Source organism: Dermacentor silvarum, chromosome 3 (genome assembly GCF_013339745.2).
Source record: "Dermacentor silvarum isolate Dsil-2018 chromosome 3, BIME_Dsil_1.4, whole genome shotgun sequence".
Classification (NCBI taxonomy): domain Eukaryota; kingdom Metazoa; phylum Arthropoda; class Arachnida; order Ixodida; family Ixodidae; genus Dermacentor; species Dermacentor silvarum.
In genome coordinates, this window is record NC_051156.1 from 219,620,911 (window position 1) to 219,646,708 (window position 25,798).

Below are 25,798 nucleotides of genomic sequence, written 5' to 3' on the forward strand. Positions count from 1 at the left end.
CGTATTTCGGGCATCTTCGCGTCCGGAGACGTCACTTCGCCTGCGTTGTGCAGTTAGAACGCTGTAACACGTGACACGATGCTCGGTCCGATCCGGCAAGATGCCATCCGCGCATGCGCACGTGGCACACGCATCGCAATATCATCTGCGCGTCTCACTGGCACCAAAACGTTCCCTTAAATGCGTTAGCCACAGAGCCTCACAGAAGACCCGGAATGCAGTTCATGAAGTCTTCAGTTACACGCACTACCTCACCTTTATTGTTTCCAAAGCGAGCGGGTCTGCAGATTGAAAGAGTAGGAATAGCACGGTGTAAAGAGGGACTCTTGCGTCACCTACTGCAGTATGTCAACGTGGCGACAAACATACCAAGTACGTTTTGTTGTTGTTGTTCTTGATGCTCACAGAGTTTATAAGTGGAAGATTGGGAAGGTGGTTCCTCTTCACAAGTCAGGCAGCAAAGTCATGGCCATTAATTATCGCCCCATCTCTCTAACAAGTACATGCTGTAAGTTACAAGAACATATATTATCGTTAAAGCGCTGACAGAATTCCTTGAATCTAACTTGTTTTTTACACCGGAATTTGTCGAAACTTTCGACAGCGTTTGTCATAAACTGCTACTTCATAAGCTTAGTCATCTTAACATTGAGCCTAATGTTTTAAAATGTATTGAATGCTTTCTTACTAATCGTTCACAATTCGTCTCAGTTAACGGTCACAACTCTTCGCTTTCTGAGGTGCACTCTAGTGTACCTCAGGGATCTGTACTTGGTCCATTACTCTCTTTAATTTACATTAATGACCTCCCCTCTCAAATATCTTCTAACATTCACCTCTTTGCCAATGACTGTGTTATTTTCCGCGAAATTAAAGGTTCTGACGACATTAATTCTGATCTTACTGCGATTTCTAACTGGTGTGAAATATCGTTAACGAAATTTAACATTAGTAATTCTAAATCTATATATGCATGAAGCCAGGATTACTAATGCCCCGCATGCAGGCGCGGATCCAGGGGGGATGTCCGGATGTCCTGACCCCCCCCTCAGATTTCTGCATCGCCCCCTCGCTGACAGTGGGATGGCTCTGTCGCAAAAAATATGGCCACCAGCATTCTTCAAAAGTATTTTTCGTGAGTACCAGTGATATCAGCCATGTAGAAGTAAAGCTATAGCTCGCTCACAAGCTTAGTTGTATTCCGTCGGGGTGTGATGTCGCGAAGTTGCCGTAGTTATTTTTTCTCATGAACACCTTGGACCTCCTGGCGCCGGCGGTGCCTTATTCGTCCCGTCGGTGGCGTCGAATGAACGCGGGGACGTCTCTTTTGCCAAGCACGCCGATGTCCGCGCCAGCGCCTTCGCGCCTGATCAACTTAATTGCCCCGTGGGGTGCCATCGGTTGCCTCATTGGCTGTCATCGGGTCAGCGACCAACCTGCTTAATGAAAGAGATCACTTGCTGAAATGTTCATATAAAGGGTTTGTCCCAAAAGTAATGTCAGTGATTATATTGTGAAGCGACTATACGTCGCAGCGCGCTAAGACCAGTTGGGATTGGTAGAGGGGGAAGTCAGCTTACGCACGCGCGGTCGCTCCGTCGTCTGCGACCATCTGGAGAGTAAGGACAAGGTTTTTCGTCAACTCATTTTCATTTACCGTGCAAGCCGTAATGCAGCGCTCGTTCGAACGAAGGACTGCCATCGAGTTTTGTGTGAAACTCGGCAAGTCTGCAGTGGAAACTTTTCCTATGATAAAGACGGCTTTTGGTGATAATTGTTTGTCAGAACGTCAAGTTTACCGGGGCACAAGGTATTTTTAGAAGGTTGTGAAGAGGTCAGCGATGAAGCCCGCGCTGTACCGCCATCAATGACCATCACCGACGAAAATGTGACGCGCGCGAGATATCTTTTGTACTTAGACTCTCGTTTGAGTGTCCGTTTACTGGCACAGACAGTAAACATTCCAAAAAGTACCGTTCACGAGATTTTGACGAAAATTTTTCAGATGTGAAAAGTGTGCACGAGGATCTTGCGCAAAATGTCAATGGACGACCAACAATCGAGCCGAGTTGAAACGTGCCAGGAGGTTTGGGACTTGTGCGAAAGTGACCCCCACGTTTTGGACAATGTCATCACAGGTGACAAGACTTGGGTGTTTGAATACGACCCCGAAACAAAAAGGCAAAGTGCCAAGTGGCACAGCTCGGCGACCCCTCTCCCCAAGAAGGCCAGAATTAGCAAGTCAAAGGTCAAGACCATGCTGATTGTGTTCTTTGACATCAGTGGCCTTGTCCACCATGAGTTTGTACCCCATGGCACAACCGTGAACGCCAAATTCTACGTGAAAGTGCTCAAGCGACTCAAACGAAGGTATCATCGCACCCGGCCTGATATCGGGGGCGATTGGAAACTTCACCATGACAACGCGCCATGCAGCCTGCACCGCCTTCCTCGTGACCCGCTTCCTGGCCGATTGAAAGATGCCAACGGTTCCCCAGCCATCCTACAGTCCTGACGTGGCTCTCCCAGGCTTCTTCTTTCTGCGCTTGAAAATTCCCATGAAAGGACGTCATTTCGTGACAGTTGGCAAAGTCGAAAAGGCTTGCACCAAGGCTCAAGGGACATTCCTATGGAGGCCTACCGTGACGCCTTCGATGGTTGGAAATCTTGCTAAAGGCAATGTAACGACGCAGGAGGAGCCTATTTTGAAACATTTTGTTGTGTTGTACCGATCTGATCAATCATTTCTTTTTAATCGACTCACTGACATTACTTTTCGGACAAACCCTGTATAAATAATAACAGCTAACAGCTATACTAAGAACTACGCACGGGCAACTTTTTTTAACTGTAGCACTCATTGTGATCACAGTTACACGTTGACAATATCCAGTACGAGCACAGTATCGTTCGTACACTACACGCTTTTCATTGTAACTTCGCAGTTTTATTACCGTACATTAAGCATAGTAGGGTCAAAGCCGCTGGAGCCGTTTGTCTGAGTTGGCGTTCTCGCGGAGCGGGGCGAAGTCTCGAGCAGCGGTTGCGAAGTGGGGGAGCGTAACGTTAGCGGCTAACGCCAGCCCGCGGGCCAAGGATGGCATCGCGTGGGAAACAAAACATGAAGACGCTGGCTCGCGCTCTCAGCTACTACGTATACACCACATAGTTCTTCTTGTAGGTGGCGTCGTGAGTCTTCATACACGGTGATTCGCATATCGTAAACAACTAGCGTAGTGGTTGCCGCGTTGGAGCTCCAAAGCAAACGAAGGTGTCTCAGCCGAACACAAAAAATCTCCTTAAGGAAAACAAGGTGTCTCAATAGAACTCCAAAGACGGACCCGTGCTTACGCATTTATAACGAACCTGCAACAGATCATACCAAATTTTATTTTAAGAAACAATACAGGCTAGATATACCGGGTGTTCAAAATTAAGCATTATGGTTTTCTTAAAATTAGGCTCTGGGAGGCACGTGAAGACCACCTGCGCATATAAGTTATGTGGCCAGGGGGACACAAAGTGAGATGATAATTATCGCTGTCAGCAGCCGAATTGACTAAAATTGAATGATTAACTTTTTATTTACTGCAGTAAGAAACACGACTGCCCCTAAGTTTTCAATACAAACATACCCACTTACTGCAGTCGACAAAAACTAATTGTTCAACTTTAGTTAATTGGGCTGCTCACAGTAATTATTATCATCTCACTTTATGCCCCCCTGGCTACATAATTTATTTGCAAAGGTGGTCTTCGCGTGCCTCCCCGTGCCTAATTTTAAGAAAAGCATAAAGCTTAGTTTTGAACACCCTGTATTAGCAGGCACCGCCGCCAAGCAAATGGCTGTATTGGGTAATGTCCTTTTCCTATAAGCTCGGAGAAACCGATACCTGGCTTCACCACAGGTCTTCTTCCTCGTTCAGGGGATTTACGTGCCAAAACCAGTTATGATTATGAGGCACGCCGTAGTGGAAGGCTCCGAATTAATTTTGACCACCTGGGGTTCTTTAACGTGCACTACAACGCAAGCACACGGGCGTTTTTGCATTTCGCCTCCATCGAAATGCGGCCGACGCGGCCGGGATTTGATCCCGCGATCTCGTGCTCAGCAGCGCAACGCCTGAGCTGACTGAGCCACCACGGTGGGCTACAGGTGTTGCTCTAGACGTATAAAACGCGGGTTTATCGTGAGCAGAAACGGTGAATTTAGGTAAATAAGTAAGGCTACTATCATCATCATCATCATCATCATTGACAGAAGCTGACCCCCCCCTCAGAAAAAACCTGGATCCGCCCCTGCCCGCATGTATACTGTTTGAATAACGTTCCTTTAGAATCAGTAAGTTCATATATGTACCTGGGCTTATTTATTTCATCCAACCTCACTTGGACAGCCCCCATAGAATACGTAATTAACAACGCTAACAGCATGCTTGGTTATCTACACCATAACTTTTCCAGCGCTCCATCTTCTTTAAAGTTATTGCTGCACAATACTCTAATTCCTCCAAAATTAGAGTGTGTGTCATCAGTATGGGATCCATGTCACGAAAAACTAATTAGCGCCATTGAACTTGTACAGAATAACTCTGTTCGTTTTATTAATTCTAACTATAGCCGAACCGTAAGCATTACAGCCATGAAGTCCGACCTTCAGCTTCCATCATTATCATCACGCCGCAAAATATCACGTTTAGTCCTGTTTCACAAGCTGTATCATCATTCTACCTTGAGCAACGAATTCATTCTTCGACCCCATTACTTATCACATCGCATCGATCACCATCGTAAAGTTGGCATCGATAGGTCTAACACTTACACTTTCTTGCAGTCTTTAATTTCTCGAACATCCACTGAATGGAACCACCTTCCCGCCAATATTGTGTCCATCAACGATAACTCACTTCTTCGTAACGCTTTAGCTAATATTATATAATGACAGGTTTACTGTGTTGCTGTGCGAATACTTACTGCATTCATTTTTTTTACTTTTTTGTGTGCTGTTTTCACCCGTGTAAACACTTCACTTTTGTCTGTTTTAAATTGTTTGTTAACCCACTCCCCTCTTCAATGCCTTCACTGGCCCTGAGGGTATTTTAAATAAATAAATAAATAAACAAATAAATAAATAAATAGTATGAAACTCTTGTTGTTGTTGTTGTTGTTGTTGTTGTTGTTGTTGTTGTTGTTGTTGTTGTTGTTGTTGTTGTTGTTGTTGTTGTTGTTGTTGTTGTTGTTGTTGTTGTTGTTGTTGTTGTTGTTGTTGTTGTGCCGCATCAGAGACTGATACGGCACTGTTTGCCTGTGAAGCATCTTCTGCGACGCGCCTTATCAGTATCTGCCGCCATGCCATCAACTTCGTCCCCTACTTCGTCAACGGGCGTTTCCGTGGAGCAACATTTTTGAAATTACCGGTGCGCTTGGTTTCGATATTGTCTATATAACGCGTTGAAGTTTAATGCTGAATACATCTCGAACTGGGTGCAACTTTTATGATGAAAAATACAATGGGAATGCATTGAAATGTGGCTGCCTCCAAATTTGCCATGTAAATAACTGCCCACTGAGGTTCTAGCAACAAGGTAAAAAATTGTTAATTAGTCTTCTCGAGGTTACGTAATTAGCGACAAAGTACGTCCGCCTCAACTCACAACTCATCTTCAAAAACGCCACATTCGCTACACTCAGCCATTTCATTTGCAAAAATGAAAAAATAATCTGTAATGTATAAGAGAAAACAGCTCGTCCGTCTAAGAGCACGTAATATCGAATTATTTTCGTCGGCTGGTGGTTTCTAAGGCTTTGAGAAGCGCCGCTCGGATGTCACTTACTCTTGTCTTCCTCCGTAGTACCCGCCTCTTCTTTCTCGAGTGTCTCGTCCAGCCTGTTCCAAGAAAAAAGCCAGTCGAATTAAGATGACGCGGTTACGTCCTCTGCATGCGTGAAGTGACTGTTGCCAAGTTTCTCACGGCGCTTGAATAATTCGCGGACAGCGTGGAAGTTACCATAGTAGCCCACAAGCGACAAGCGACAGGAAGAATACCATGGGAAGCAGCGCATACTTGCGCAAACGATCACCATCTCGTGCTTCATGTTATGTAGGAAAGCCGCTTAAATTTTTGTGAATTTTAATAATTATTTCTCGGGACATACTACAGTCACCGCGCACATTTTATTAAAAATTAAATTATGCTTATTAATATCACGTATGGGCATTATCAGCAAGAAAAATGAGCGTGATAGACATGAAGTACGTGAAACTATTTAGCAACTGCAATGTTTACAATAAATTGATTAATGACAAGTTAAAGGAGTGTACTGACTTGATATTTTAGACACTTTTTTGGTTGCGTTATATGTGGGCCCCCATACCTCTAAACGCTACTAAACATGCTGGCAAATCTCAGAGCACCCTAAAAGATTTATATATATTTTTATACAGCCAGTTTCGGCTTCGTTTCGGTGACTGTGTCGTGAGGTGATGAAGGAGAAGGTGGCCCGGCCCATATGAGAGCAGGACATCGCGAGGTTTTGACACTCGCACCCGCTCGCTCACTCGTCTGTTGTTATGCTGCTCCATCGGGCCTCACGACAGGGCCGACGTAGCAGGCCCAATATTCTCACTCACTCACTCACTCACTCACTCACTCACTCACTGTCACTCACTGTCACACACACACACACACACACACACACACACACACACACACACACACACACACACACACACACACACACACACACACGCACACGCACGCGCACGCGCACGCACACACACACACACACACACACACGCACACGCACACGCGCACACGCACACGCACACGCACACGCACACACACACACACACACACACACACACACACACACACTGTAAACAGGTAAGCCTTTCATAAGCACTATCACTTGTGAATCCAGAACCAGAACCTATCGGTCAATCATAAGTGCTGTTTGGCAGAGATGAGGCGATACCATTTCACGGGGCTACTAGTTACTCATATGGTCAAAGAAAGTTGCGCTCGAAGAAAAAAAAAAGAGAGACAGGCGACGACATACACACATGCATATGTTTAAGTTGCGTTTATTATTGTAGCTGAACCGCACTGCAGTTGCGATTATCTGCGTCGGTAAATAAGCAAGGGCACCGAAGTGGCTATGGCAACGGTGGAATATCCCGTGATGGAGCGGTCATTCACTCGCCCCTGAACGGGCTGGTCTTCATACATAAGTATGCCTTCCCGCCGCAATTTAGAGGCGATTCAATAAATAAGAGATTATAAAGTGAAACGTTTCTCAATATGGCACACATTTTCCTCGACATAGCCCACTGTTGGCTTGTCTGGCTCCTGTGCAGCACTTGCCGATCTGTATATATACTTCTAGCGCGCGTCTGGTGCCGTGCTTTCATATATTTTTTTCCCTGAGAAGTCCGTAATGCTGGCTATCTGAACAACATCGAAATTAAATTCTGCATACCAGGAATCAATACCTGAAGGTTGTCAATGTGGGCCGGTCGGTGCATATACTTGGGCGAAGAAAGCAACAGCGCATAAGTGCAAGAGCAACAGCAGACGACACACACAACTTTTCCGTAATCCTTAGGCGCTTTTTTTTTTTTTTTTTGCCTTCTTATTTCAGGGTTGTGGCGCTTAAGTATAGTAGATACCAAGTCAGCCAAACCTTACGCTTAGAAAAAGCGATCGGGTCCCGACCTGAGCAGCACGTCTTCCAGCGAGGAGGCGCTGACAGAGACCCTCCTCACGCGCAGCTTGATGCGGCTGTCCTCCAGCTGCTGCAGGAAATGCACGATGTCGGCGGCGCCGGTGAAGCCGAGCGAGTAGACGAGGATGTTTCGCCGCTCGAGCACCTTCTGTGCCGTCGACAGCCGCTTCTCGACGAACGAGCAGACCAGCGACTTGTCGCACTTGGAAGACACGGCTAGCTGAAGGCGGTAGCCCTGGCCTGCGAGTTGTGTATACGCACTTGCATTAAATTGACTGGAGGCACACACACACCTATAAGGCGATGTCGGTGCAACGTATTGATATCGGTGTAAAATGACTCGCCTTGTGCGCAACGACGCCCGCGTGCGTAGCGGTCTTTACGGCGTACGAGGCTCTCGAAAGCTTTAAGCGCATCGAGTTTGAGCCCAGAGGCAACGCTACGGTATACGACGCAGTAAAAAAGTTCCATAGATCTCGTCTTCCAAAATGCTAATCTTGTATGAGACATCAAAGCCGTGGCCAATTACTATACGGACCACAAAACAGTCTTTAAGCAAGTCTGCAATCGTCCTCCTCCTGTGTCTACCGAGTCACCCTGTATGCATTATGCAACCCAGTGTGCATGGCTATTCGTATCATGTGTGCAAAAAAAAAAAAAAGTTGTCGCAGTTTCACCTGAAAGGCGAAGCATCAATTGCGATAGCAAATTTGAAGAGAGCTATACGGAGTAATGATAGCAGCTTTATCAGCTGTATAAACTTGGACATGCAGCAGCACCGGCAACACGCAGAACTGTTGTCGACGCCGTCGGCGTTTTGCCCGCGTTCGCTCAAAATGCGTGCGGCGTTGGTGACTGTTGCCGGAGCCTCTGATATAAATAGGCACTTGGTGCCGCAGCTAAACGTCGCCTCCCCCCCTCCCCCACGGCCTTTCGCGCGTCGGAAGAAGGTACGTTTACTCTACATATATGGTGATTGTAGAGGAGGAAAGAGACGCCTACTTCTGCAGCCCTTAAGGGAGCACAGGTAAGTGGTTCTTGAGGGAAAGGGAAAGGTTGGCGCTATCTTCTGCAGCCCTTGAGGGAGCACGGCTCAGCGCCAAAGGGAGCACAGCGTGGATTTGAGGAGAGACCTGAGCAGCAACCTTTCCCTTTCCCTCAAGAACCACTTATATCAGCGCAGAACGCGCGTTTGTTCTCCGCCGTGCGTTCACTCCCCGTGAAAGCGCGCGTCCCTCGCGCCCTTTCACTCGCACATACAGCGTTCGGCGCGCGGCAACGATTTCATCTCCAGTGACGTCATACGGAACCTCACGGCGACGGCGACGCCGACGGCAGAAATCTGCTTTTGAGTGTCCATATAATTGCTATCGCAATAAAAAAAAAACAGTTTAATAATGACATCGCGCGACTGCAAACCATTGAATTAGCAACCGGCCAAACAACGGCCGAGCAATGCCCAACTTGGTGCAAGAAATGACTAGTTTGGTCCAAGAAAATGTGCTTTCGCACAATATTCCGTGGTTGGCGCAACCAAACCATCTTCCATTTTATTTTAGAGCGCAGCTGCATTGAGCGTCGGCGTCCCTTGGCGTAACCGAGCGAACAAGCACAGCGAAGGATGAAAGAGCGAACGCGGAGCGCAGCGGGGGATGAAAGACAGCGATAGAGAAGACAGCGTGAGACGGAGGGTGCGGCGGAAGCATGAGGAGGAAAGTGGAGGAGAGCATGGCGAAAGGGTGAGGAGGAAAGCAGAGTGCCGCTCGAGACGGTCTTGACGGCGGCGACCAGGCATGCGGCGAACGCGTCCACCGATACCATATATGGAAATGAAGCGTTGGTGTGGACTTCGGGCACACTGCGCATGCGCTACTTCGCCTGCGCCACCGCCGCTAGAGAATGCGCCTCGCGCGAGCCACGCGTTCCCGTGTTCACGCTTCCTTTCTGAACTATGAACGGCGCAATCGGTGGAAATGCTTCGTCTGCCGCTGCTGCTAAACGAGCTGCCCGAGCAGAAGCTCAGCGCCACCGCCGAGAGGGCCCTGTCGTTGTGAAGCAAATTATTTGCCACAATTTGTCGGGAATTCAAAATACCTAAGCAGCTGCGCTCAAAATTCGCATTAGGGAGCATCGTAATCGTCGGTGAAATTCAACGATTCATTTCGCACTGCATTTCTTTTGTTTTTCTTCAGCTAAAACTTACACCAGAGAATAAGAGACAAAATGCCGTTAAGAGCGAGCTTCACCTACATGGAGAAAGAAAACCTTTTTCTCGGCAACCACTGAAGCAATTTTAACGGTCTACGTTGCACTTAGAAAGCAAGATCGGAATCTAACGATTCTAGGTGGCACAGTTTTAAAGCGAATAGTGTTCTTTGGCTCTTTCGGACGTTTTCGTGGTTGGCCGGAGGTCTGGGGTTTTTTTTTTTTTTTTTTCGTTCGTTCGTTCGTTCGTTCGTTTCGTTTCGTTTCGTTTCGTTTCGTTTCGTTTCGTTTCGTTCGTTCGTTCGTTCGTTCGTTCGTTCGTTCGTTCGTTCGTTCGCTCGCTCGTTCGCTCGCTCGCTCGCTCGTTCGCTCGTTCGTTCGTTCGTTCGTTCGTTCGTTCGTTCGTTCTATACACTTAATTAATTGACAATCATCGTCGATAGGCTCTGCACAATTTTTATCAAAGCAATGCAGCTTACGCCCTAAAACATATTACTTTATATATATTTCATATATTTCAGAATCATATATTTGATCCTGGTGGACACGAATACAAATTCGTTACTACGGTACTGCAAATCACTCTGGCCGTAGGAGAACTTTGCCTCGAAAGACGGTTAGGGGTACAGCGCAGAGCAGCGGCGAAGAAAGAGACGTGCGCCCAGCTGTTCCTCTTGCAGATGACCCAACACTATCACCCGTAAAAGTTTGCGCAGCCTGGGGTATACATCGCTTTAGTGCGTTGCCGAAAATACTATGGAGCCTGCTCACCATACTTCTTGCGCAGATAAATGGCAGAGCCGCAGCAGCTTATCAGGCTCCTGGATATGATGGCGATACGGTCTCCCAGAATCTCAGCCTCGTCAGTGCTGTTCGTAGCGAGCAGCACCGTGGTCTGGGCGCGGGACTTCAGTATGGCGTCCCAGATGACGTTTCGCGAGTCCGAGTCTATTCCTTCCGTCGGGCAGTCGAAGAGGGCGAACTGAACAAAAGAAAGCACGCGTCGGACTGCGGTGCAGTTGCTGGCGCCCGCGTCATCTGCGACACGAAACCTTATCTCGTAGCTCTAATGTCAGCCAGCCTGCGTGCGATAACATCTCCATAACATTCGAGCTAAGAAATGAGAGTTCCAAAATGTAGGTGCCGACAGAGCCGACAGTTATTGGCCTACGCATCACTCCTTTTCACAACTTTATCCTTAATCGTCTTCCACAACTTTCCCATCCTCTTGGTGGCCTAAAGCGGCAACTCATAGAACGTACTTCATGCTGTGGCTACAAACTGTAGTCACACCTACATGCTTGTAAAAAAAAATAAAAGAAAAAAAATGCTGCCAGTTCAACGAAATGAAATCTGTCGAAACAGCGGAGCTGTGGTCGCTCTGTTTCTGCGATTGTCGCGTATGTTTCTTTTTTTTTTCGCTGTGGTAGTCTTCGTTTTAGACCGAAGGAACCATCACCTCTCCGCTGTTTCGACAGATTTCACTTCGTGGAAATGGCTGCATTTTATTAGTGAGACATCAACATCAAGGTATGGTATAAAACGCTTTTATTCACTGTTTAATCCCTCCCATTGCTTGGGTTTTCGCAGGTGCCATGTCGGGTGTGTGTGTGTGTGTGTTTTTTTTTTCCTTTACAAGCACGGCCTTGTGATCGCTGTGGTACACGGTCAGTGGACGCCATCGTGCGAAGAGCGCGCGGCACAACCACCTGCTATTATACCCCGGCACCTCTCCTCCTCCTCCCCGGCGCGCGCTCCGATTGGTCAGCTCCCCTCCTCCCGGCGACCGGGAGGAGAGGAGCCCTCCCGGGTCATGTGACCTCTCCGGCTCTGCTCCTGCGTGACGGCACCATCACGCTCGACAGAACAGCTCTGCTGTTAAAAGCAGCGCATGCATAGAGAGCAGACGACTCGTTACCACTTCGCTGTTTGCAGCTCTGAACAACTATGTTAACCATGTAACCTTCGTAAACTTGATCACGTCATTAGCCCTGCCTTCAGAAAAAAAAGACGTTTCGCGACAGTATAACACGTCTTTTTCTCTTTTCTATTTTCTTCTCTTTTTCTGCGCGGAATGAGACGGCGTCACCACCGCTTCTTTGTAGCGTCGCTCTCTGCAGCGGCATCACCACACCGGAAATATATCACATACGCACGCATATGTTAGTGTTGTCACTAAAGTATCATAGGTAATCAGCCCAATGCATCACATGGCGTTCGAAGTGATCTCCTAATTTCGGTTAGAACACCCTCTCAATTAGTTTTGTTGTTGTTGCTCCGAAGACGCTTATATCACTCTCTACTCTTCAAGCCACGCTGCTCTCTATCTCTCGGCGCATCATTTATTTTTCATCAAAATGATAAGCAGTTTGCAAAGCTAAATTATCCGGCGTTTTTACTGACGCCATGCAAGTGTGACTTGGTCATGGCAGACTCGCCTCTGGGCTATCCAGCAGAGCCATGGCCACTTGAAGCCGCCGCTGCTCGGCGTAGGTGATCTTGCTCGCGAGGCTCTCCCTCTGGTCGATCAACTGGAACTGCATCAGGAGCGTCAGTATCAGGTCTTCGATGTCCGGAGCATCACGCAACTGTAACGAAAAGCGAATAGGCATTCGTGTATGCATTGTGTCTTGGGAGATTTGTTTATACCACGTTTCAAAAGCAAATAACTGTAGAAGCATCTTCATGAACCATTTTTTTTCCCCGCCGACAACTTCGTTGCTATATACGCCTTGACTGAACATATTTGTTAAAGGTTCTGTGTATTTTAATCATATGTCGTATTTTTGTGTATTCTTGTACACTAACACCACTAATATTTTTTTCCCCGCCGACAACTTCGTTGCTATATACGCCTTGACTGAACACATTTGTTAAAGGTTCTGTGTATTTTAATCATATGTCGCAATTTTGTGTATTCTTGTACACTAACACCAGCTTTGTGTTTCTCTACATAATAAAAGATCGCTTAGGTGTTTCTATCTTAGTGTTTTATTGGCGTAAACTATTTGTTTAGCTAACGTAAGCCACATTGCAACATTTCTTTCTGTTCCTTCCGAAACTCTGGTTAACCTCCTATGTGGTTATTACAACGGTTAAAGAAGAGGTTCGTTCTGTGTCGCGCCGCAGATGAGGTGATAAAAAGTGGCTCACGTGTGCGATAAACAGCATGTTCTCCTCCACCGTAAGGAATGGAACGAGCGTGCTGTTCTGAGGGCAGTAGCCGATGTTTGCCCGCACTTTCCAGACGTTGGTGCGCATGTCTGCGCCATCAAAGAACGCCGTCCCCGTCGACGGCTTTATCGCACCTTTGAAAAGACAGAGAGGGATTGCGCTGTAAAAACGGGGAAATTCACAAAACAGCAAACAATAATGAAAAATGCTAAGTACAGTGCTGTTAATTACAGTTGAACGTCATCAGGCTTACTCTCTCTGTTTCGCATCTGAACGACAGGTTGATGCCTCGGAAAGAAACATGCAGCTGCACCGACTTTAGAAGTTTTGGCACGTAAAACCCCAGTATTTACTACAGCGAAAGCTGTCTATGGCTAGGCGAAACGAAAACCCTTTCGTCCTATGTTTCGCTAACGGCTCTGCATGCGCCCCCGTCGGCGCATAATAATGTGACGTTATCTGGTCGCACGCGAGCGCCCGCGCTGACGGGAGTTTCTACTCCTAAATAATCTTCCTCCGTGGGCTAGGCGAAACGAAAAACCTTTCGTCCTACGTTTCGCTTAACGTCTCCATTGGCTGCGTCGTCAGTTACGTCGTTCTCTACGTCGCACCCAAGCACGCGCGCCATTGGCAGCGCCGTTAGTGACATCGTTAGCGAACGCGTTCCCGCCATTGCCACGTTGACGCTGCTCTGCCCGCAATGCAGTCTCCTCGGCTCGCCGTTGTCGCATGCGTTCGACATCTCGAGTACGGTGGCCATCGTGTCTCGAGTTAGCTTGGCGTCGTGGTTAGCAGCATCCGCCCGCCATTGGCGCTTGCGTTCCACTAGAAACACAAACATGTAACCAATAATTGAGAAACGCTTCGATACAGCGTCGGGATTAACCCACTGCTAAACACCGCGGCCGCACGTTTCAGCTTCGCTGGTTAACCAGATATCTGTACAGAGTTCTTGGGCGGTGTTTTATTATTATTATTTCGTACTGCCTGTTTTTATTTATTTTTTTCTTATTATACACGTGCGCGCGTGCGCGTGGCCTGTCTAATCAAGAAACATGAACACGCGTTAAATTCAGTGGTTGTTCTTAACAAATTTCACGCTATGCAATTATCGAAGTGAAGACACCCATTGTCCCTATAATCGCACCTTCGTGAATACGACGGAGAATCAAGCCGTATAAATCCAGACCAGCTCGGTCAGGTCGACTCTATGATGGTGCAGAACGTTTTCCAGTATGTTTATGTTTATTAGCGCACAAATGACGCTACCTAGAATATGACGATGAAGCCTGCAAGAAATTCGCACCTGATTTTTTTTAGCTGCAGGGCTTTAACGACGCTGCTTATTTTTAACTTTGTCGCGATGTGGGCACAACTTTTCAGGCGTCGATAGACCTGTGGTAACTCGAACAACGTGAACAACGACGCTGACGACATGAACACGCGAGAATTGCGGTAAGTAAGCGCGGGCGTTGGCGCATCATACGCATCTTGGCCACTAAGAGCAGCATGCTAGAAAACATTGTCTTGTGTGCAGAACAAGTTTGAGGCTACAGTCATCGCATATCACCGCGTTGGCAGACTAAAATAACTTAATTTTCTTGTTCTGAGTAAAATATTCGATTGTGGGCGTTTCGTTTCCTAAATTACTTTTTCGCTTTGCGCAAGTGAGTACTATACTTGTACACATGCAGTAGCTTTCGGTTAACTCGTATTACCGGTTAGTGCGCGCATTTTCACTGACCCTCCAGGCACTGCTTAGCGATATTTTATAGAGCAAATGAAGCGTGCGTGGCCGATAGTGACATATACAGCGCGGCATTCAGACTTGCGAGCATGAGTGTATAAGTGATGTGTATGGAATAAAACGACTAGAATTTCACAGATCATAGTTTGAGCACCTACCTGCCAGCATTCGGATCAGCACTGACTTTCCGCAACCGTTTCTTCCCAGTATGACTGTGATGCTGTCCATGTAAGCTTTTATCGTGACGTTGTTAATGATGTAATGCGTCAGGTACAACGGATTAATGATCTGTAGGTAGAAAATAAGGACGTTAGTTTTCAGCCTGCAGCATCCGCTTCGCGCTGCTTGCGATAACAGTTCATAGTTAGTTCTACAATAAGTTTGCAAAATTTACTGCTTTCAGCAGATCGCACAATATCTATGGTGCCTGTATCGGCGGCCCACAAAACGCACGAAGCATCGAAGTCGCGAGGGGCCAAGTACATCCCAGTGAACGCACGCATCAAGCGCGAAAACGCGCTTGAAGCCGTTTTTACGCAAACACGCCCACCGCAGGAAAAGAGTTTTATCGAACACTGCTTGAAACTCGCGGAACTTGTAGAAATGGCCCCCATAGTTCGCGTCTATGCACCCGCAGCTCAATTCAGAATAATTTCATCCCGTCGGCACTTTCAATATCGATCGAAGCCTAAGGGGTTTCTACAGGAGGAGGCAGCAATTACTGGAGACTGGGAATATTTATTGTTGAAGAAGAGCGCACGGACAAGGTCAGCCTAATCGTTGAATCGATGTGTGCAGTGAAGCCGCTGAGCCAACCGCATCGCCAGTGCTTGGCGCGAGTGTGCACGAGCCGCTGCAGCTATTCTTGGTCTGCGTCGCTCGGCTGCTCGCTGACGCTACCTGCTGAACTGTTGAATGCAGCACTTAACATTCGCTATCGGCATGAAAGTGCGATAGCAGCTCTCACCTTGCTCAGCTTGTAGATGACGAGGTGCGCCTGCTTCTGCTCGCGCAAAGGCTCGAAGAGCGCCGCGTTCTCTTTGATCTCACTAAGGCCTTCCTCCGGGATGTCCACGCGTCGCCAGAGACCCCAATACGAAGGCTGCATGACAGGGAAGAGTTTGGAGGGCTCAAATGCAGTTATGTATCGAGTTAAATATACGCGTCATGCAGTTCCTGCAAGACGGGCTTGTTGGTTGCTACCATATTTTAAAACACGTTAACGCGTTCTTGACTGAGACACGTGGTGTCTGCGTTCACTCCTCGTGTGCCGTTCAACTTTTAAAGCTGGCAATATGTTTCTGTCCATAATTTGTCCAGTCTTGCGAGGTAAAGATAAAACACCCAATTTTAATCGTTTCGTCCTGGTAACTGGTCAGTAACAGTGTCTCAAGTGGCGTAGCGCCATTCTGGATGACTAACTGCTTGGCTGCGGTCGCATCACACTGAGGCCGCCTGTACAAAAAAAAATTATATATCGTGTTATATCACCGCCAGTTTCTCCTTGTTGTTAACAATGGACAAAGTCACATACTTCGTATTGAAGTATAGTATTCAGACTTTGCTGACCTGTCACCACAAACCACCGCAGAACATTTTTTTAGGTGCCATCGATTATTATATTCGCGAACGAATACAAGGAGCCCTTGTGATTGTTTACGTCACTTTTGCTTTCTTTACGGTACACGTCGTACCTGAACCCTAACGCAGTTCAACAGGTGCGAGCTTCGAGTTACCCAAGCAAGCGAGCGAAATGAAGCGACGCGGAAATTAAAATTAATTTAAATTTGGAGGTATTACGCTCCAAAACCACGATATAATTATGAGGCGCACTACAGTGGGGGACGGCGGTTTAATTTTGACCACGCGTAGCTCTTTACGCGTTCACCTAATTCTCATGTACACGATCGTTTTCGCATTTCGCTCCCATCGAAATACGGCCGCAAGGATCGAGCCCGCGACCTCGAGCTCAGCAGCAGAGCGCCACATCCACTACGTATACCGCGGCAGGTGCGATACACGCTTGAGCTTGATGCCTGCGCGAATGATGTAGTCCGCCCATGTTGTCCTCTCAACTCTGAAGCACCATGATTCCTGCACAAAATTGCTGTCTATTGCCACTTTTAGTTCTTAAGGAGGATATTAGGAGGTAAGCACAACGTCATGACATCCCTGCACAGCAAGGCAACAGTTTACCTTTAGCCATGTCTTCGTAAGATAACGTCCTAAAATTGTCGTAAACCAATACAAAATAAAGAAGCGTCACCGGAAGCATACAAGAAGCTTAGATTCCTTTACGACTGGATTAATCAGCGTCTCGGTTCCCCCCGCATATAGCTTCAGCTGCCCAGCGTGTAGTTTTCGATGCGAGCTACACAATTGAAAACGGGGAACCATGAACGCAATGTGAGCATTGTGCAAAGCCTAGTGCACATTTTTCTCACCTGAAGGAAGAACCAGTACTTCTCCGGGAACGAGTAGCTGTGCGGCCACACGTTGCTCAGGTACCAACATAGCACAGCGCTGACGAGGCACGAGCCGCCCATGGCGTGCAGAACGCGGTAGACGCTGGTGCCGTGCAGGCCCACGCGGCCCATGTTGTAGAAGTGCGCGCCGGGACCTGCGCACCGTATTCAGCGCGACAGCTATTCGCACTCTTGCGTCAACGTCTGTGAGACGTCAAAACATGATTCCACCATCGAAGGCTGCTACAGGTATGCGTGTAAAATAAAGAGCGTGTCCCCTTTGTTTATCATATTAGATTCAGAGGGCAGAGAAGCTGCATGCGGTGGAAGAATGAATTGAAGAAGTAGACGTTTCATGCGTTGTATCCGAGACCTCCTCGCTAGATTATCGAATCTTCGGGTGGTTCCGTCTGGTGCATCAGCTTGGCGGAAGGTCGCAGCGGCGTTTGTAATGGCACTTAGGGTCCGTTCTCCAGGCGACTTCTTGTTTTCACACTCCCGCATCGTCCAACCACTCGTGTTTTGTCGCTTCACATAATTACAATGTGTGCGCTGTATCTGCATACGTTTTATCGCATTGTTTGTGCAGACATTGAACAATACGACAATGCGTAAGGTGAACAAGCGACTTAAAAGGACATTTCTGTACCGCGCTCTGCCTCTGGCGATGCCGTTCCTGTCATTCGAAACTGAAAACGCAACGCATATACACATGTTGATATTCATATTCCTTCAAATGCTGCAAAGGTTTCGGAGGAAGTGGTGGCCTCTCACCTCCATGATAGTCGAGATCACCGACGTTTATGAGGAAGTAGTTGAAGGCCACGTTTGGCAGCAAAAGGCAGAGGGTCATGACCTTTTCCAGAACATTCCCACGAGCCACGAAGGACGGAACGGACGATGCGAGGCCGAAAGGAACGACCAGGGACCCGAACACCACGAACGACATAGTGACCAGGCCCACCGATGCTGCGAGAAGAGTGAGAGAGGCATATGGGTAGTCCTCGACTGCCTCAGCCAACGCAGGCAAGAGGGCTTCGATTGTTCATCGATGCCAGCGCCGCAGTAAAAGGCATCTTTTGACCGCGCCGGCACCGGCCTTGCCACGCAACATAGTCATGGACGTCGGAACTCCACGGCCTTCCCTTCCCTCCCTTCCTCTCTATCTCTCTCTGTCCTCGTCCCAAAGGGTTATAGCGGCGTTTAACATGTCGTACATTCCATTTTCTACAAGCGGTGTGCTTCAGTGTATCTGCAAGTGTTCTTTGCTCCCTTAAAAAGCCGGCTGGCCATTTCGAGCTGACAAGCGCAGTGGATACAATGGGCGCTAACAATCGTGTGTGCTAAGTACTACATCCCTACGCTCCGCGGAAAGAGCAAAAATTTCAAATCAAGCGCCGTTTGCCCTTCTCCATGCAGACGCCGCGCTTCCAGCCGGAGAGTCGACGTAAATCGCGCAAGTGCGCCTATACGTACACGGCAGTGCTGTGGCGACACTCATAGCGGCACGTGACTTCGAGAATTATTCAAGGCAACACCAGTTATTTGTTTAATATGTTGCTTCAATAAACGAATAAAAATTTCGATAAATAATAAAACATACAAACCAAATGTCTGCGTGTTTTTGTTTTACTTCGTACTGTAGCAAGAGAGATGCACTTTCGCTTCATCGGTTTTGTTCCCACGTCGTGCTGTGGAGCGCGGACAACGAAACTACGTCATTTTCTACGGTGTTCCAGAGCCGCGATCACGCTCTTTTATCCTCTCGCGCCTGCCTCGGTGCTCGTGACTGTGGTACCGACTTATACCGCTAATCAGGTACGCTCGTGCAGAGCGCGCAAAGCCGTCCTCTGTGCACAACGCGACAAACTCAACAGTACTAGCCACCGTAGCAAACAGTTATAACGCGCGCGAGACCTTTACCGGAAATGCGCCACTCAGCAAAAACCCGAGAGAGAGGGAGAGAGAGAGAAGAAAAAGAAGGCGGGGCCGGTGACGTATTCGTCACGCGATCCTCCGGCTCCGGTATGGGAGAACGCGGGGAAGGAATTTCGCTTGCGGAGGCTAGACGGCGCAAGTGGAGAGAGTGTGTTGGCGGTGACGCTCGCCTCCTGAAATCATGGGTTCGCGGCACTGAAATATTTTTATCTCAGCTTTAATGAGCCAATTTAAACATTCTTGCGGTAGAACGCTCCCTAGAGGACACGTAACAAATTCCGGCGTATAAGCAAAATTTGCTATGTGGCCTGGTGAGGGACGTCAACTGGTTTGCATGCTCAGTCATGCAAACATTCGCGTGCGGTTGAAGAGCGTGACGTCACAAATATGAGCCATCCCTACCGCGTCTTCAAATGTTTCTCTTTGAATGGTTGCTGACTGCCGCGTCACCTATGGACAACAAAACTATTTATAGAAGGTCAATTCCGCGAGTACTACGACACATCCAGAAGATAAACTTTATGAACACACAGTAAGCAAAGCCAAATAAACAGCGTTTCCAATCAGCACTTTTGGGGTTGAATCGGGTGATTGTGGGAAACACACAGATAATAGCAACTACAGTAATGAAGTGATGAACTAGAAAGAAAAAAAATAGTGTGTAATTGAGTAGTTAGACAATTTCATTTAAAAGAAATAGAATATTTATTGAACGATTGAAACCGAAGAGAAAATGGAAGACGTAATACGGATAGTAAGAAAAGTAGGAAGTAACATGAGCAATGTTTCGTCCCTTGAATGAAATCATGCACAGCGTCAAACACATCCCCCGTACCTATAACCTAGTGCTGAGGCCCCAAGGGAGAGCCGAAGTACTCAATATGTAGCTAATTTTACCAAGATGAGTTTCTAGATGACCTTTTTTTTTTTTTACTTTCAATAATAAATCGGCGACCAAATAAAATATAGTGCTCAATGGATTCAAGTTTTTTGAAAAAAATGGCATATCGAAGATGTCACCTGACCATATCTACATTAGATTTAAGGAAGAAATATGGCAGCGGAACCTTGTAATCATCATCATCAGCAGCAGCAGCAGCAGCAGCCTATATTTATGTCCACTGAAGGACGAAGGCCTCTCCCTGTGACCTCCAATTACCCCTGTCTTTTTTTCCATTTAATGTCAACTAGAATATAGGTTATCCCCGTTTGTTCTCTGATCCACACCGCTCTCTTCCTGCGTCTTAACGTTAGGCCTAACATTTTTCGTTCCATCGCTCTTTGTGCGGTCCTTAACTTGTTCTCGAGCTTCTTTGTTAACCTCCAAGTTTCTGCCCCATATGTTAGTATCGGTAGAATGCAATGATTGTACACTTTCCTTTTCAATGACAGTGGTAAGCTCCTTGTAATCGACAACATGTAATTGTATTGATAGGCACTGATTTTTCCAGGGGAACCTTAGTTGATGGAAGTCTCCCGAGTGTGTTATTGATGATTCGATGGAATTTCTACCTATTGAAAATACTTCTATCCCTGCTATTAATGACCTAATTTAAAAAATTCTTGCGGTAGAACACTCCTTAGAGAGTACGTAACAACTTCCAGTGTGTAAGCAAAATTTGCTGTGTGGCTTGGGGAGGGACCCTTTAAAAGAACTCGTTGAAGGTGGCTTTCCCGCATTAAGAGACATTAAGGGGGAAAGACCACTTTACTTGTTGGGTTCTTTTTTTACGTTGTAGTGGGGGTTATGACGGCAGTACGTGCAAGCAGCACAACCAGATTTAGCAGTAATGGTTAAAAAAAGTGTGGATACGCTTCAAGCTGTCTATTTATTCACCTTCCCACAAACAAGCAGTAACTTAATATATAGCCTGGTTGTAAGGAAGGAAGGAATGAGTGGAGAAGGAAAGGCAGGGAGGTTAACCAGTTTAGCACAACTGGTTTGCTACCCTACACATGGGAACGGGATGGGAGAGAATGAAAGATGGGAAGGAGAGAGAGCACATAGCACAGTACACACATCGTCAGTTCTGGTGACTGTCCTGGGCAGTGTGGTGTCCGGTCTAAACACCAGATTAGGATTACTCTTTCTTCAACGGTTAAAACCAATGTGGTATGTCGCAGTCTAAGTTCATCTGTACATTCAGGTGGCTGAGAATGCAATGTGACTACTACTACTCCTACTATTACTACTAGTAGTAATAGTAGTAGTAGCAGTAGTAGTAGAAGTAGTAATAGCAATAGAGTAGCAGTAGTAGTAGTGGTAGAAGTCGTTGTAGCAGTAGTAGTAGTAGTAGTAGTAGTAGTAGTGGCGCACTCACGCCTGGGTACGAGCGTGGCGACAACGAGGCAAAAGAGGGAGCTCGAGGCGCAATGCATGATCACTCCCATCAGCAACAAGACGATGTTCGAGCGCGGCAGCAACGCGTGCGTCTTGGTGAGCACGGTTGCGGGCAGCGAGCCCATGAGGAGCATGATGAAGGACCAGGAGAAGCCACCCAGCCACCAGACGAACTCGGACAACCCATTGGCCACCATCAGCTCCTGCGTTTCACGTAAAAGTGACATTCGTCGCCGCCACTTCGCGCTGCTGCTAACATAGTGCGTAGGTCATGTAATAATTCGTCCTGACACGACGAACGGTTCGTTTTTCGTGCTTCAACAATTGCTTCTTCTATGCATCAGCGAGTTCAGTATTTTACTGCGGGAGTATTTTAAGCACTTTAACCCTCTTTACCTTGAAAGACACCCCGCTTTTTAAATTGATTATGAATGAATTAATTAATTAATTAATTAATTAATTAATTGTGGATGTAGAGAGAAGATGGACGCGATCATTCCAAATAGGGAACATAGTTGGTTTTGTCATAACTGCTACTCCTGGAAGGTAAGCTCTCCGCGCGCTTACCTTAGTGCCCGAGCACAGCTCCGAGGCTGTCTTCTTCACCAGGAAAGGCTGGATCATGCACAAGCTGACCACGCAGGGAAAAATGCCGAACATGATCTTAATGTATTCGGCGTCGTTGCGGGGCGCGCTCTGATCCTCCACGTCACCCGGCAACAGCAACTCCTCGTCTAGAGTCTCCGGTGGCTGCTGAATGCTGTACGCGTCGTCGCCCTCCTGTCAGCAGCAATTAACAAAGCATATTTGACAGTACAGCTCGAAAAGAAGCAAGCAGGGCTCCGCAAGGTCAATTGCAGGGATGTGTTCGGCATGCGGTGAAATGTATATTGTTTATTTCTTTTTTGACATCTTTAAAACGACGCTTGCATAGGGTGTTTATTGAACGTCATCGTACATGCATTGTCTCGATTGATTTCACAACTACAATGCAATAACTACAGCTACTTTTTAGAGGCTGTTTTAAATTGCAAATTATACGTATTTGCTACGGTAACGGGGTCATCACTTTACGCACTTCCAACAACGATGCAGATCCGCTCTGATGAAATCGAACTCACCATTGGGATCAGGTTTTCGCTCTCACTTGAGACGGCGCCGAGGTACGAAGCTGCCCAGGCGAATACGTCTGAAAAATGCGTCGTTGTAACAAAAACACCTTACATGACACTCCACTACACGCGACAAAAAAAGAAAAAGTTCGAGCGTAAAGAGATATATTTAGCTTGGTTTCAGCGTGCATATTGAGTCATCTCAAGCACCTCAAGAACCGTAGTCGATGCCAGAGCTACAGCACAGCTTCAAAGCTGCTTATTAAATTTTATTAACGCGCTCGAGCTGGATCGGTATTTTACAGTACACAATGAATAAGTTCGATGTGCAACGAAGATTTAATTCGTTGCTCGGACGCAGTAGCACAAGATACGGACGACGCCAGCCTTAGTGCAAAATTCTGCAAGACTTCCACATCAAAGTTATACACTATGCTGTTTATGCTTCAGAAGTAGCAACTGTAATCAAAATTGCGCTAGCCAAAAGAAATCCTTCGTAAATGTATGTAAATCACAGAAATTGATGTATGAAAGACATCGAAGCTGTATACGCGAGTTGTCACAATCTTCAGAAGTACAGGGGTCTGTTTGCTGGCTGTTCTTAGAGACTGCTTCCACGCAGGCTGGTCGCACATGGCATAAGCACTGCAATGTATTTTTCTAGTGTTCTTGTCATGCGTTGTATAGGAGGTGCCCCATCAATTTTAGACCCTGGGACTAGGGAGCCTACATGCAAAACGGTGTTGCATGTAGGCTCCCTACCAGGGACCTCCTTCCTATGTACGTCTTTACCATGTTTGTGTCTGTATATATATATATATATATATATATATATATATATATATATATATATATATATATATATAATGCACGAGAAGAAAAGGAACCGAGGGGCCCGATTTTTATTAATTATATCATAAGAAGCCAACAAACAAAGACACCAAGGACAGCATAGGGGAAGTTAGTTGTACTTACTAATTGCATTTAAAATGACAAATTAATGGAAATGAAAGCGGATTGAAAAACAAGTTGCCGCAGGTGAGGAACGATCCCACGTCTTCGCATTACGCGTGCGATGCTCTTACCAACTGACAACTGAGCTACCGCGGCGCCGTTTTCCCATCCACTTTCAGGGGTATCTATGTTTAACTACTAGAACTAACCCTGGGAGTGTTATCCAGCGCCACTCACGGTTTGGGAGTGGTGGCCCTGGCTAACACAAGCGAACTTCAAGCAGTGTAGTAAAGCCAACTTTCTCTAGAATTAAATTAATTTTTATGGATGTTCTGCAAATAAATGCCGTATATTATTCCGAGTGTATTTTGAACATTTATTTAATGTACCCGTTCAATCAATTAAGCACTTAGAAAAAGGAGAAAAAAGTAGGTAAAGGGTTAAAGATGTGTGAACTCAAAGCAAATAAGTGTGGCTGCAACACAGAACATTAATTGCCTTGCTTCATTGAGCAGCTCAGGCACGACAACAAAATATTTTATGGTTTCACACCTACTTACCTACAAAAGGGCACAAAATGCATGCGTCTTTGGTATAACACAGCAATTATAATGAACCAAACGAATTAACCTTGACTATTACATAAATAAACCAAGGTGAAACCTCACTAATTCACGAACAGGTAGCTTTACGCTCAGGTGGCTCATGAAACAGTATGCTGTGCCTATCATCTTAGCCGAACAAGGGTGCACGGTGACCGCCATGTGCAGTGCCTCGGGGAAATGCATGCAGCGGTACGACCAATACCTGCTTTCCTGTTTTTTCTCATGCCACATCACCCGATGTGGCCTCCTGCAAAATAACCCGCAGCGCTTGTCGAATGGTTGACGCAGTGCTACAGTTCACCTGCCGAGAGGGGGCCGAGCCCCTCCTAACAAAATGGAGGGGAGGCCGGGCCCTCCTGGGCCCCACCGGGCCCCCCCTGACGTTAAGCACTGGCTTAGGCATAGCCTCCTGTGGCTTAACTCAAACAAATTCTGTGTGCAGGAGCTCATCAAGGAAATATTGCAATTTCGCATAAGGCCTGGAACGCAATGTTGTTCCAGTGCAACTCACTGCAATGACTTCCGGATACCATGTTACAACGTTCAGTACGTTTTTTTTTTTTTTTTTCTGTTCATTTTAAGTTATGCAATAGACGCAGTTATCATTCCTTGAACACCCAGCGCTGTGCTGAATCTAAAGATCCCTGCCCTTGAACAGCAAAAGGAGTGAAGAAGAGAAAGATAAATAATTGCCCAAGAACATATTTGTAGTTAGATTACTCTTTAATTTTTATTTACTTAGTTTATGCATAGGCCCTCTCAATATCTGTGTTAGCAGTTAGTTGCCAAATGCTCCGTTTTGATTGTTCGCCTTTACCCCTTTTGTACGCGTTGTTGGGAGTATGTTTCAATCCATCCAGCGTGACCAATCCCCCTCGTGGGTACGAGCCATGTTTTGAGGCAACAACAACTACAACATATTTGCAGTTGATCAAAGCGTCCGCAAGTACTGCAGTTCTACCACGATGAACGTAGCCATCGCGGGCATTGGGTGCGTTCACCCGGCCTGCATCGTGTACTAGACATATGTTATACGCACCGAGACCGAGCCGCGAGTTCCTCCTGTGTGCGGAGGTGTTGGTCAGCGAAGCGACGTAGATGTACAAGTAGGTGATGAAGGCGGGAAGCAGGAGCTCCAGCATGGTCAGAAACCTCTGACGGCGAAACTGGTACGTGTAGACGTCCTTCCACAAGAGCAAGCGGACGTGGAGCCACCACATATGCATTATTCTTGCTGCGAGCGCGGGAACGCGGCAAGACGGAAGCTCGCTCTCGTTGTTTGTTTCGTTGTCTTTTCAAATAGGTGGCGTCGCTCCCGAGTAAAGGCACTTGCCCACAACAGGGACAATTCGAGGGGCTGCGGCTGGGGGAACTGCCTCTGAGAGACGCAGACACTCAGGAAAATTGCATCCTTAAGGGTGTTCTCCTGTGTCTATAACTCGTCCCGTAACATTTACACTCATAGAAAAGGGTGTTTAGGCGAACTATAATACATCTGTTCGAAAGGGTGATTTTTTTTTTTTTTTTTTTTT

At 46.8% G+C, this 25,798-nt stretch overlaps 2 protein-coding genes and 1 long non-coding RNA gene across 3 annotated transcripts; all 3 read right to left on the minus strand.

The window, feature by feature from the left end:
* Positions 1-5,670: 5,670 nt before the first annotated feature.
* On the minus strand, positions 5,671-11,027 carry LOC125944586 (uncharacterized). Its single transcript, XR_007466290.1, has 3 exons — positions 10,702-11,027; positions 7,716-7,965; positions 5,671-5,887 (listed from the first exon to the last, which is right to left on the minus strand). It is a non-coding gene; the product is annotated as an uncharacterized LOC125944586 (long non-coding RNA).
* A 1,232-nt stretch (positions 11,028-12,259) lies between these two features.
* Positions 12,260-18,360, minus strand: LOC119445229 (phospholipid-transporting ATPase ABCA3-like). Its single transcript, XM_037709550.2, has 6 exons — positions 18,091-18,360; positions 17,296-17,471; positions 15,819-15,953; positions 15,010-15,139; positions 13,084-13,238; positions 12,260-12,518 (listed from the first exon to the last, which is right to left on the minus strand). The coding sequence occupies exons 1-6, from the start codon at positions 18,263-18,265 to the stop codon at positions 12,354-12,356; spliced, it is 936 nt and encodes a 311-aa protein (XP_037565478.2). The 5' UTR covers positions 18,266-18,360; the 3' UTR covers positions 12,260-12,353.
* A 2,839-nt stretch (positions 18,361-21,199) lies between these two features.
* LOC125944436 (uncharacterized) lies at positions 21,200-22,812 on the minus strand. The gene is made up of 4 exons (XM_049664932.1): positions 22,717-22,812; positions 22,163-22,375; positions 21,576-21,798; positions 21,200-21,204 (listed from the first exon to the last, which is right to left on the minus strand). Exons 1-4 carry the CDS (start codon positions 22,717-22,719, stop codon positions 21,200-21,202), a joined length of 444 nt encoding a protein of 147 aa, XP_049520889.1. The 5' UTR covers positions 22,720-22,812.
* Between the last annotated feature and the right edge of the window lie 2,986 nt (positions 22,813-25,798).